The sequence below is a fragment of the Tamandua tetradactyla genome, chromosome 15 (assembly GCF_023851605.1).
Source record: "Tamandua tetradactyla isolate mTamTet1 chromosome 15, mTamTet1.pri, whole genome shotgun sequence".
Taxonomy (NCBI): Eukaryota; Metazoa; Chordata; class Mammalia; order Pilosa; family Myrmecophagidae; genus Tamandua; species Tamandua tetradactyla.
Window position 1 is genome coordinate 49,156,688 of NC_135341.1, and position 13,148 is coordinate 49,169,835.

General features: G+C 36.6%; 1 protein-coding gene across 5 annotated transcripts in view; it reads right to left on the bottom strand.

Annotated features, from left to right (window-relative positions):
* Positions 1–13,148, bottom strand: part of OXSR1 (oxidative stress responsive kinase 1) — a 165,778-nt gene that overhangs the window by 27,740 nt on the left and 124,890 nt on the right. For all 5 annotated transcript variants that reach the window (XM_077129787.1, XM_077129789.1, XM_077129790.1 and 2 more), the window contains one exon: positions 10,728–10,850. In XM_077129787.1, the coding sequence (XP_076985902.1) occupies positions 10,728–10,850 (123 nt within the window). The remainder of the gene's footprint in view (positions 1–10,727; positions 10,851–13,148) is intronic.

Here is a 13,148-nt window from a genome sequence, read left to right on the forward strand (position 1 = left end):
ATTATATTCACAGAAATGCGATGCACCCAATTGTGGATATTAATCTTTACTTAGAGGAAATGTGACCCCACCAATTCCAGGTGGGTCTTGATTAGTTTACCGGAATCCTTTAAAAGAGGAAACACTTTGGAAAAAGCTTGAGAACAACAGAGCCACAAGAACTAGGAGAGCCCATGCAGCCAGAGATCTTCGGAGATGAAAAAGGAAAACGTCTGTGGTAGTTAGAGTCAGGTGTCAACTTGGCTAGGTGAAGGTGCTTAGTTATATTGCTGTGGACATGAGCCAACGGCATGTGAACATCATCTGTTGTTGATTACATCCGCAGTCGGCTAGAAGGCATGCACTCGCAGCTCAGCCCAGGCCTTTGGAGATGCAGAAAGGAATCACCCCAGGGAAAGTTGGTGGAACCCAGAGGCCTGCAGAGAAGGCCAGCAGAGATTGCCCTGTGCCTTCCCATGTAAGAAAGAACCTCAGTTGAAAGTTAGCTGCCTTTCCTCTGAAGAACTAATGAAATAAATCCCCTTTTATTAAAGCCAATCCGTCTCTGGTGTGTTGCATTCCAGCAGCTAGCAAACGAGGACAATGTCCCTGGGGGAGCTCCATGAAACCACAAGCCTGGAGAGAAAGCAAGCAGATGTCGCTGTGTTTGCCATATGCCTTTGCAGTTGAGAGAGAAACATGGAACTTCATCAGCCTTTCTTGAGGGAAGGTAACCTCTTGTTGGTGCCTTAACTTGGGCATTTCTACAGCCTTGCTTTAATTGGGACATTTCACGGCTGTAGAACTGTAAACTACCAACATATTAAATTGCCCTTTTTAAAAGCCATTCTCTTTCTGGTATACTGCATTCTGGCAGCTAGCAAACTAGAACAACAAGGTAAAATTTGCAATTTCTGGCATTCAAAGATTAACAGGCATGCAAAGAGGCAGGAAAATGCTCTTCAAGTCATAATGAAGAGAATAATCAATCAAATAAAACTGACTCAGACCTGACATGGTATAAAAATTAGCAGAGAATGACATTAAAACAATTATTACAACTGGATTATATATGTTCAAAACTTTAACAGGTACAATAGCAAATAAAAGAGTTAAATATCTAGGAATAAATTTAACCAAGGATGTAAAGGATAGGTACACAGACAACTACAAAACATTGCTAAAAGAAATCAAGGATGACCTAAATAAACAGAAAGACATACTATTTTCATGGACTGGAAGACTAAATGTTGTTAAGATGTCAATTCCACCCAAATTGATCCACAGATTCAATGCAATATCAATAAAAATTCCAACAGCCTACTTTGCAAAAAACGGAAAAGCTAATCATCAAATTTGTTTGAAAGGGTAAGTGGCCTCAAATAGACAAAAACATCTTGAAAAACAGAATGAAGTGGCAGGAAGCTCGCTTCCAGACTTTAAAGCATATTATAAAGCCACAGTGGTCAAAACAGCATGGTACAGGCATAAAGAGAGACATTGATCAATGGAACTGAATTGAGAGCTCAGAAATAGACCCTCAGTTTTATGGTCAATTGATTTTTGACAAAGCTTCCTAATCTACTCAACTGGGATAGAAAAAATGTCAAAACTATTACAAAGAGTTACTAATAGAGGGGATTTGGGGGAAAATGTACCTATTACAAACTATGGACTATAATTAACAGTAGTATCTTAATATTCTCTCAACAGTAACAAATGTACATCAATATTAGGGGTCAACAATAGGGTGGGGATAAAGGGTTTGGAATATTAGGGGTTTTCTTTTATATTTTTATTTTATGTTATTATCATTATTTGAGTAATGAAAATATACTACAATTGATGGTGGCAATGACTGCACAACTATGTGATGAAATTAGGAGCCACTGACGGTATACTGTGGACTGTAAGCTGTGTGAATATATTACAATAAAACTGCATTAAAAAATTAGGGACGTGGAAGATATTTTTAAAAAAGCACACAAATCAAACTTCTAGAAAACTACAGTGCATGAGATGACATCATATGCACCTGATAGGATTAACAGCAGATTTGATTTTACAGAAGATTAATGAATGTGAAAATTAGCAATAAAAAATATGTAAAAGGAAACAGATAAAAAAGCATTAACCATGAGACTACTTCAAGCAGCCTAATAGAAGTGGCTTAATATACATGTACTTGGAGTCTCAAAGGGAAAAGAGGATACAAAAATATTTGAAGATAAAATGGCAGGGGCCAAGATACTGGTTTAGTGAGGTATGGGATTTAGTTCGTCCTCCAGAGTAGCTACTAAATAGCCAGGAACAGTACATCAATGATCGGACACAAAGCATTCCGCAGTCTGGACAAGCTGGACCAGCTGCGAGCCCCCAAACTGCGGTGGCTGGCACCCCTCCTCAACAGGCTGCTTCCCAGAGGGGAAAGGAAAGAGACTTTACCAGCAGTAGCGGCTGAGCGCAACCAAGCTCCAATTGTGGAATTAATTAATAAATTCTGACTATTAAAAATAGGCCCCCAGCTAAGGTGAACCTCGAGTAAAAGCAGAGGTTGCTAGTTTTTGCCCCTGCAAAGAGGGGACAGGGCTGATGGAAAAAGAAAAAGGAAAAAAGAAAAAAACAAAACAGAGGTTTTTTGGATCAGAAAGCACATAATACTTGAAATGGTCTGGGCCCTGAAGGAAAGGAGGGGGCACACACGACCTGAAGATACTCAAAGCAACATACCCACTTAAGCTCTTGGTTGGCAAACCTGAGGAACAGGGGTCCTGCTCTGATAAGGATGTTTCTTTTTCTTTTTTGTGACTGTGTTTCTACGGCTTGACTACTATTTAGATACAGCTGCAGGGCTTCTCAGGCTTCAACTGCCCCAGGCATGGGCAGAATTAAGCTTCTTTGAGTGTTTGTCTGGAGCCTGTGCCTTCCCTAGGAGAGGGGTGGGACCCGGCTCAGTTGAATTCCCTCCCTCAAGGAATTCAGACCCCAGGGTCTGGAAAAGCAAAGGCTGTAAAAGCCAGCCTACAACCTCTCCTCTGTCTCAACCATGCCCCCAGAAGGGAGAGGCTGCTGAAGTTAAAAGTACCACATCACCTTATGCTGGTGGGACCTGCAGGCAGAAAAGCGCCACATACTGAGCAGGATATGGAAATATATTGCTCTAAATGCCTATATCAAAAAAGAAGAAAGAGCAAAAATCGAGGAATTAACAGTCCACTTGGAAGAACTAGAGAAAGAACAGTAAACTAAACCCAAAGCAAGCAAAAGGAAAGAACTAATGAAGATGAGAGTAGAAATAAATGAAATTGAGAACACGAAAACAATCAAGAAAATCAACAAAACCAGAAGTTGGTTCTATGAGAAAATCAATAAGATTGATGGACACTTAGCGAGGTTGACAAAAAAAAAAGAGGCTGTAAATAAATAAAATCAGAAATAGAAGAGAAAATATAACCACTGACTCCACAGAAATATGAGGTAATGAGAGGATACTATGAATGAATTTTATGCTAATAAAACTCAACAATGTAGATGAAATGGACAAGTTCCTAGAAAGGCATGAACACCCAACATTGACTCAAGAAGAAATAGACAAGCTCAACAAACCAATCACAAGTGAAGAAACTGATTCAGTCATTATGAAGCTCCCCAAAAAGAAAAGTCCAGGACCAGATGGTTTCACATGTGAATTCTACCAAACATTCAACAAAGAATTAGTACCAATTCTGCTCAAACTCTAAAAATAAACTGAAGAGGAGCAAAAGCTATCTAACTCATTCTATGAAGCCAACATCACCCTCATACCAAAGCCAGACAAGATATTACAAGAAAAGAAAACTACAGACCAATCTCTCTAATGAATACAGATGCAAAAATCCTCAACAAAATTCTTGCAAATCAAATCCAGCACCACATTAAAAGAATTATACACCATGACCAAGTAGGATTCATCCCAGGTATGCAAGCATGGTTCAACATAAGAAAAGCAATTAATGCAATACACTGTATCAACAAATCAAAGCAGACAAACCACATGATCATCTAGAATGATGCAGAAAAGGCATTTGACAAAATTTAACATCCATTCTTGTTGAAAACACTTCAAAGGATAGGAATAGAAGGGAACTTCCTCAACATGATAAAGGGAATATATAAAAAACCCACAGCTAACATCATCCTCAATGGGGAAAAACTGAAAACTTTACCTCTAAGATCAGGAACAAGACAAGGATGTTCACTTTCACCACTGTTATTCAACACTGTGTTGGTAGTTCTAGCCAGAGCAATTAGACAAGAAAAAGAAATACAAGGCATCAAAATTGGAAAGGAAGAAATAAAACTCTCACTGTTTGCAGATGATATATGTCGAAAACCCCGAAAAATCCACAGCAAAACCATTAGAGCTAATAAATAAGTCCAGCAAAGTGGCAGGTTACAAGATCAACATTCAAAAATCTGTAGTGTTTCTATACATTAATATGAACAACCTGAGGAGGAAATCAAGAAAAAAATTCCATTTACAATTGCAACCAAAAGAACAAAATATTTAGGAATACATTTAACTAAAGAGTCAAAACACCTACACAAAGAAAACTACAAGAAATTGTCAAAAAAAAATCACAGAAGACCTAAATAAATGGAAGGGCATACCGTGTTCATGGATTGGAAGACTAAATATAGTTAAGACATCAATTCTACCTAAATTGACTTACAGATTCAATGCAATACCAATTAAAATCACAAAAACTTACTTTTCAGAAATAGAAAAACCAATAATCAAATTTATCTGGAGGAGCAGGTGCCCTGAATAGCTAAAAATATCCTGAGAAAGAAAAATGAAGTTGGAGGTCTCATGCTACTTGACTTTAAGGCGTATTACAAAGCTACAGTGGTTAAAACAGCATGGTACTGGCATAAAGATAGATATATTGACCAATGGAATCAAATAGAGTGTTCAGATATAGACCCTCTCATTTATGGGACAACTGATCTTTGTTAAGGCAGTCAAGCCAATTCACCTGGAACAGAATGGTATGTTCAATAAATTGTGCCTAGAGAAAGGGGATATGCAAAAGAATGAAAGAGGATCTATATCTCACACCCTATACAAAAATTAATTCAAAATGGATCAAAGATCTAAACATTCAATCTAAGACCATAAAACTTTTAGAAGAAAATGTAGGGAACTATGTTAAAAATCTTATAATCCCAATCACAAGTAAAGAAATTGAATCAGTCATTAAAAAGCTTCCCAAAAAGAAAAGTCCAGGACCAGATGGCTTCACATGTGAATTCTACCAAACATTCCAGAAAGAATTAGTACCAACCCTGCTCAAACTCTTCAAGAAAATTGAAGTGGAGGGAAAGCTACCTAATTCATTCTATGAAGCCAAAATCACCCTCATACCAAAACCAGGCAAAGATATTACAATAAAAGAAAACTACAGACCAATCTCTCTAATGAATATAGATGCAAAAATCCTCAACAAAATTTTACCAAATCGAATCCAGCAACACATTAAAAGAATTATACATCATGACCAAGTAGGATTCATCCCAGGTATGCAAGGATGGTCCAACATAAGAAAATCAATTAAGGTAATACACCATATCAACAAATCAAAGCAGAAAAATAACATGATCATCTCAATTGATGCAGAGAAGGCATTTGACAAGATTCAACATCCTTTCCTGTTGAAAACACTTCAAAGGATAGGAATACAAGGGAACTTTCTTAAAATGATAGAGGGAATATATGAAAAACCCACAGCTAATATCATCCTCAATGGGGAAAAACTGAAAACTTTACCTCTAAGATCAGGAACAAGATAAGGATGTCCACTATCACCACTGTTATTCAACATTGTGCTGGAAGTTCTAGCCAAAGCAATTAGGCAAGAAAAAGAAATACAAGGCATCAAAATTGGAAAGGAAGAAGTAAAACTATCACTGTTTGCAGATGATATGATACTATATGTCGAAAACCCTGAAAAATCCACAGCAAAACTACTAGAGCTAAGAAACGAGTACAGCAAAGTGGCAGGTTACAAGATCAACATTCAAAAGTCTGTAGCATTTCTATACACTAGTAATGAACAAGCTGAGGGGGAAATCAAGAAACGAATTCCATTTACAATTGCAACTAAAAGAATAAAATACTTAGGAATAAATTTAACTAAAGAGACAAAAGACGTATACAAAGAAAACTACAAGAAACTGTTAAAAGAAATCACAGAAGACCTAAATAGATGGAAGGGCATACCATGTTCATGGACTGGAAGATTAAATATAGTTAAGATGTCAATTCTACCTAAATTGATTTACAGATTCAACGCAATACCAATCAAAATCCCAACAACTTACTTTTCAGAAATAGAAAAACCAATAAGCAAATTTATCTGGAAGGGCAGGATGCCCCGAATTGCTAAAAGTATCTTGAGGAAAAAAAACGAAGCTGGAGGTCTCACGCTGCCTGACTTTAAGGCATATTATGAAGCCACAGTGGTCAAAACAGCATGGTACTGACATAAAGATAGATATATTGACCAATGGAATCGAATAGAGTGCTCAGATATAGACCCTCTCATCTATGGACATTGGATCTTTGATAAGGTAGTCAAGCCAACTCATTTGGGACAGAACAGTCTCTTCAATAAATGGTGCCTAGAGAACTGGATATCTATATGCAGAAGAATGAAAGAGGACCCATATCTCACACCCTATACAAAAGTTAACTCAAAATGGGTCAAAGATCTAAACATTAGGTCTAAGACCATAAAACAATTAGAGGAAAATGTAGGGAGATATCTTATGAATCTTATAATTGGAGGCGGTTTTATGGACCTTACACCTAAAGCAAGAGCACTGAAGAAAGAAAGAAATAAATGGGAGCTCCTCAAAATTAAAACACTTAAATGATGCTTATGCTTCCCATTTCAAGAAAAAAAAAATTAAAACACTTTTGTTCATCAAAGAACTTCATCAAGAAAGTAAAAAGACAGCCTACACAATGGGAGACAATATTTGGAAATGACATATCAGATAAAGGTCTAGTATCCAGAATTTATAAAGAGATTGTTCAACTCAACAACAAAAAGACAGCCAATCCAATTATAAAAATGGGAAAAAGACTTGAACAGACACTTCTCAGAAGAGGAAATACAAATGGCCAAAAGGCACATGAAGAGATGCTCAATGTCCCTGGCCATTAGAGAAATGTAAATCAAAACCACAATGAGATATCATCTCACACCCACCAGAATGGCCATTATCAACAAAACAGAAAATGACAAGTGCTGGAGAGGATGTGGAGAAAGAGGCATACTTATTCACTGTTGATGGGAATGTCAAATGGTACAACTGCTGTGGAAGGCAGTTTGGCGGTTCCTCAGGAAGCTAAGTATAGAATTGCCATATGACCTAGCAATACCATTGCTAGGTATCTACTCAGAGGACATTTGGGCAAGAGCACAGACATTTGCACACCAATGTTTATAGCAGCATTATTTACAATTACAAAGACATGGAAACAGCCGAAATATCCATGAACAGATGAGTGGCTAAACAAGCTGTGGCATATATATATGATGGAATATTATGCAGCCCTAAGACAGAACAAAGTTATGAAGTATGTAACAACATGGATGGACCTTGAGGACATTATGCTGAGTGAAATTAGCCAGAAACAAAGGGACAAATACTGTATGGTCTCACTGATATGAACTGATATTAGTGAATGAACTTGGAGAATTTCAGTTGGTAACTGACCATCAGGAGATAGAAATAGGGTACATATTGGGTTAATGGAGCTGAAGGGATACAGACTGTGCAACAGGACTGAGTGTAAAAATTCAGAAATGGATAGCACAACATTACCTAACTGTAATACAATAGTGTTAGAATACTGAATGAAGCTGAATGTGAGAATCATAGAGGGAGGAGGGCTGGGGGCATAAATGAAATCAGAAGGAAAGATAGGCAATAAAGACTGTGATGGTACAATCTAGGAATGCCTAGAATGTATAATGATAGTGACAAAATGTACAAATTTAAAAATGTTTTTGCATGAGGAAGAACAAAGGAATGTCAGTACAGCAGGGTGTTGAAAATAGATGGTAATTAATATTTTAAAACTAACGTGTGAGATTAAAGCAAAAAATGTTCATTAGGTACAAAATTTATATTTTAACTAGTGCATTTCCTAATATAACATATGTGGACAGCTTAATTGAACACCATAGTATATGGAACCTTGTGTAGGGCATGAAATTTTGTAGGTTTGTCCAGAGTGATGCTCCGATAAATCCCAGAGTGATCTGAACAGTGAATAAAAAAGTATTTACAAAGTCCCCTTGGGGTAATGGTGAGAAAGGGGGAATATTCAACTTCCCCAAGTGGAGAATTCTTGGTATTCTCACAAGCAGTGGGAACAGCCAAAGCAATAAACTGAGCCCCCAATCTTGGGGTTTGTTCATATGAAACTTAACCCTGCAAAGGATAGGCTAAGCCAACTTAAAATTAGGCCTAAGAGTTAACCCCAAGAGAACCCATTTTGTTGCTCAGATGAGGCCTCTCTCTCTCACTCAGCCAGCATGACAAGCAAACTTACTGCCCTACCCCTGTTTATGTGGGACATGACTCCCAGGGGTGTGGACCTTCTTGAAGAAAAAAAAAAAAGATATAATGGCTGAAAATCTTCCAAACTTGATATGACTATAAACCAGAAGATCCAAAGGTTAACAAACTGCATAAGAAACATGAAGAAAAATACACTTAGGCATATCATAATAAAATGACTCAAAAATCATTCATAAAGAGGAACTCTTAAAAGCAGCTTGAGGAAAAAGATACATTATGGTATAAAGGAGTAACAGAAGAATAGCACTGAATTTCTCATCAGAAACATGTAAACAAGACAGTGGAGTAACATCTTTAAAATACTCAAAAAGTCTGTCAATCTAGAATTCAATATCTGGCAAACATATCTTTTAAAATCAAAGGTGAAATAAAGCAATTTTCAGATATAAAACCTTAATGAAACCATCACCAACAGACCCACCCTACAAGAAATGAAGTTCTTCAAGAGAAAGGAAAATGATTTAAGGATAGAAAAATGGTCCTAAACAAGAGTGTATATTAGGGAAATGTGCTGAATTTTAGCAGAGGCTTTTCAGCATTTATGACAACAATCGTAAGGTTTATTTTTTCTTTAGATCAATTAATACAAAGGTTTTCCTAATATTGACCCACCCTTTCTTTCTATAAAAATCCTATTTGCTCATGATATATTCTTTCCCTAATGTATAGCTCAGCCTAGTTTTTTTTTTTACATGGGCAGGCACCGGGAATCGAACCCGGGTGCTCTGGCATGGCAGGTGAGCATTCTTGCCTGCTGAGCCACCGTGGCTTGCCTCAGCCTAGTTTTAAAAGACTCAATTTCATAAAAAGAATTCAGGGTCTCAAAAATGGTTATTAAGTATATAATATGAGAACTCCTGGACAGAAAGCAACTTATTCTATGAACAAAATAATTTTTTATGCTGCATATTCGGTTATGGCAAAGCTACCTTAATTATTTCAGAACTAGAGAAATGTAAGAAGACATTAAAACTTAAAATTTATTGTTTGTTGGTTAGAGGAAAAACAGCACTACATTTCTGTCACACAAAGCTAGAACTTTCAAAGAAGGCTAGTTCATGAAGTTTAAATTTCCTCTGGTAGTTTTAATGTAGTATTACAAGAGAATAATCTAACAACTCAGAGCAGAATCACAGTAAGAAATAAGGAAAAAGGATGCCACATTTGTAAAGAAACACTATTGTATTATTGCATATTTACATTTGTTATCATTTGAAGAGCTTTTCAAAGCTTAATAAATTTTTGCCAAATTTTCACTAGCAAGAACATTACAAATTCAGCTCTGAAAAAAGACTAGACCCAAAAGGCCTCATTTGATAAAGGTCAATGAATATTCATTCAATGTTCATCAGTAGAGTCATAAGCTTCTTTTCAGAGTAGATCCTAAAAGTAGGCAGAGATATACTCACTATTCATCACACAAAACGTCCTCAGCTGTCAAAGCGATGTCCTCAAACACTCATATTTCTGTACATAATTTTATACTTGGGAACGAGTCATAACAATCAACCTGACATACTGACTTTAGGAAAGAATGATGAAAACAAGCCAAAATGAAGATCCCTGGCTTCACAGATCGTGGCAACCAAATACATGCATGCATGCACACACATATACTAGAGAAGCATTTATGCTATTACAACTAAAAAAAAAAAAAGGGCACACTGTGGGCCACAGTGGCTCAGAAGGCAGAGTTCCTGCCTGCCATGCCAGAGACCTGGGTTCAAATCCCAGTGCCTGCCCATGTTAAAAAAAAAAGTGGGGGGGGGGGGAGCACACTGTTCATTTTTAGGTAACAGACTCCAGGGACTAAGTTTCTATTGGTATGCCTCAAAATTCACTAATCTTTTCTTCTGCAATGTCCAATTGGCCATTAATCCCAACTCATATATTTTTTCATCTCAGATGTGGTTTTCAGCTCTAGAAGCTCTTTTTGGGTCTTTTTTTGGGGGGGAGGGTGTCTTTTTAATATACACTAAATAATACTGTATTCAATCAGATATGCCAGTGCAATTTTCCATGCAGATTTATAGGATTCTGTTGTTAGTAAGCTGTCCAAAGAAATTCTGACACTAATACTTAAATTCTTTATATGGTTTAACAAAACTTACCCTGAGTTGTGAAATCGCTGCTTTGCCTTCTTCACTTTCTTCATCAAATTCATCATCACTCCACTCCCAGCCACCATCCTCTGTCTTATGAAGACGGCCACTGGAACCTGGTACTCTCCGAACCTGCTCATTAGGAAGAGATGCAGATTATTGTAGTGTTTGACATTTACTAAATAGAAAATTCAATCATATTTCCCTCTATTCCTCTTCAACATAGTAAATAGATTATTTTCTCCAGAATTAAATTTTCCCACACAAATTCATATCCTCCAAATTGCACTTGTCCTCTGTTCACAATCTTTACTATGTCTTTAATTACTGACTTCCTTGAGTCTCTAAACATCAAAATCTTTCTTATGTGAGGTCACAAGTCAAATTGGATTAATATTTTAACGTCCTAAGAAGTTAAAAAACAAAACAAAACAATAACAGGAGAGGGTTTGAGCCCCCAAAATAAATATATCCAAGACAAAGAGAAGTTTATCCCCTTTTCTTATATTAATCTTAGCCTTTTCAAAGTCAAAATTATACCTGCATATAGTCCTAGAGTTGTACAAATTTTGTTAAGAAAAATAGCAATCTCTCAATTTCCACCTCCTTTCTCCCACCAGCAACACTTTCAATTCAGTTTAGTTTATTGTTCTGGTTTAGATCTATCTCTAAATAAAATGCTCATATGACTACTACTTGATTCTTTTGATTTTATGAATTATCTATTCGGCTTCCCACTATGAAAGATGAGAATTTAACTCTTATCAATCCCTCATTCTTTTCTTAAGATATGTTATAATTTTGGTTAGATCAGTATTTATATAACACGATCACATAACTGATACTCACAGCTGAGCCTTATTGTATTACCATGACTTTTCTTTCCTGCATAAGTTTGCCAAATTCTCTTCCAGGTGCATAAATCTCCTCTGGCCATATTCAAATATACTAGGTATTCTATAAATATCATCTTCTTGAAGAAGCCTCTCACTAGAGCCTCCTAATCTGCTCCAGTCTAGAATGGTTTTATACCAGGTGTGCTACTTCAGTTCTCCATCTATTATCATATCATCCAGAGGATTGTGCTCCGTCGATCACATGATGTCCTAGTTCTTAGATAACACTTCCTTCCCTATTGACATGGCACATTTACTAAAGCCATGAATATCTAAACATATCTTGATTCTATCTCCACCGTTCACTTACAATTTGCCTGGTAAAAATACCTAGGTTAGAAATCAATTTCCTTCATAATTTTGAAGACAATTGTAATCTAGCTTCTAGAGGTACTATGGAGGCCATCTGACACGTGATCCTGTCTATGACCTTTCTTCTCTTCTCTTTTTTTTTTTTTTTTTTTTTTAAAGGAAAGACAGAGAGAAGGAAGGAAGGATAGAAGGAAGGAAGGAAGGAAGGAAGAAAGGGAAACATCTTTAAACATTTTCTTGTTTTTATTGTATTCTGTTTCTCCGTTTTTGTTACATGGGCTGGGGCCGGGAATCGAACCGAGGTCCTCCGGCATAGCAGGCAAGCACTTTGCCCGCTGAGCCACCGCGGCCCGCCTCTTCTCTTCTCTTGAAGGCTGCATGATTTTCTTTATTCCCCAAGTATTCTGACCTATTATAATGTACCTTAATGCCAGTCTATTTTATTCAATGATTTCCTTTCTTTTTTTCTCAGTTCTCTTTTTTTCTGGAACTTCTTTTATGCAAATGTTGAAACTTCTCAAATGATCCTCTAATGTTTTCATCTTTCTCTCCTGTTATACACTTCTTGGTCTTTTGGTCCGCTTTTCCAGGAAAATATCATAAACTTTGTATTGAAATTATTTCTATCTTCTTACAATATTTTCAGTTTCCAAGGGCTTTGGGTGATTGTTGGTACTATTCTCTGAATGGGCCCTTTATAAAAATAGCTTTAATGAAATATACTTCACATAGCACACAGCTGATCCACGTAAGGTATACAATTCAAAGATTTTTAATATATTTACAGAGTTGTATAATCATAACGACAATCAATTTTGGAATATTTTTATCACTCCCAAAATAAATCCTGTACCCATTAGCAGTCACTGCCCATTTCACCCTGGTCCCAACAACCTTAGGCAACCACTAATCTACTTCACATCTCCACACATTTGCCTATTCTGGACATTTCATATAAATGAAATCATACAATATGTGGCGTTTTTTGACTGGCTTCTTTCAAATCAGCATGTTTCCGTGGCTCACCCACTTGGTAGCATGCACAAGCACTTGATTTCTTTTACAATGTCAAATATATTCTACTGCGTGTATATATACCATATCTTATCTATCACCTCATCAGTTTATGGACATTTAAGTTATTCCCACTCTTTGGTTATTATAAATACTGCTGATATAACCTTTCATGTATACATTTCTGCATGGACATGTTATCATTTCT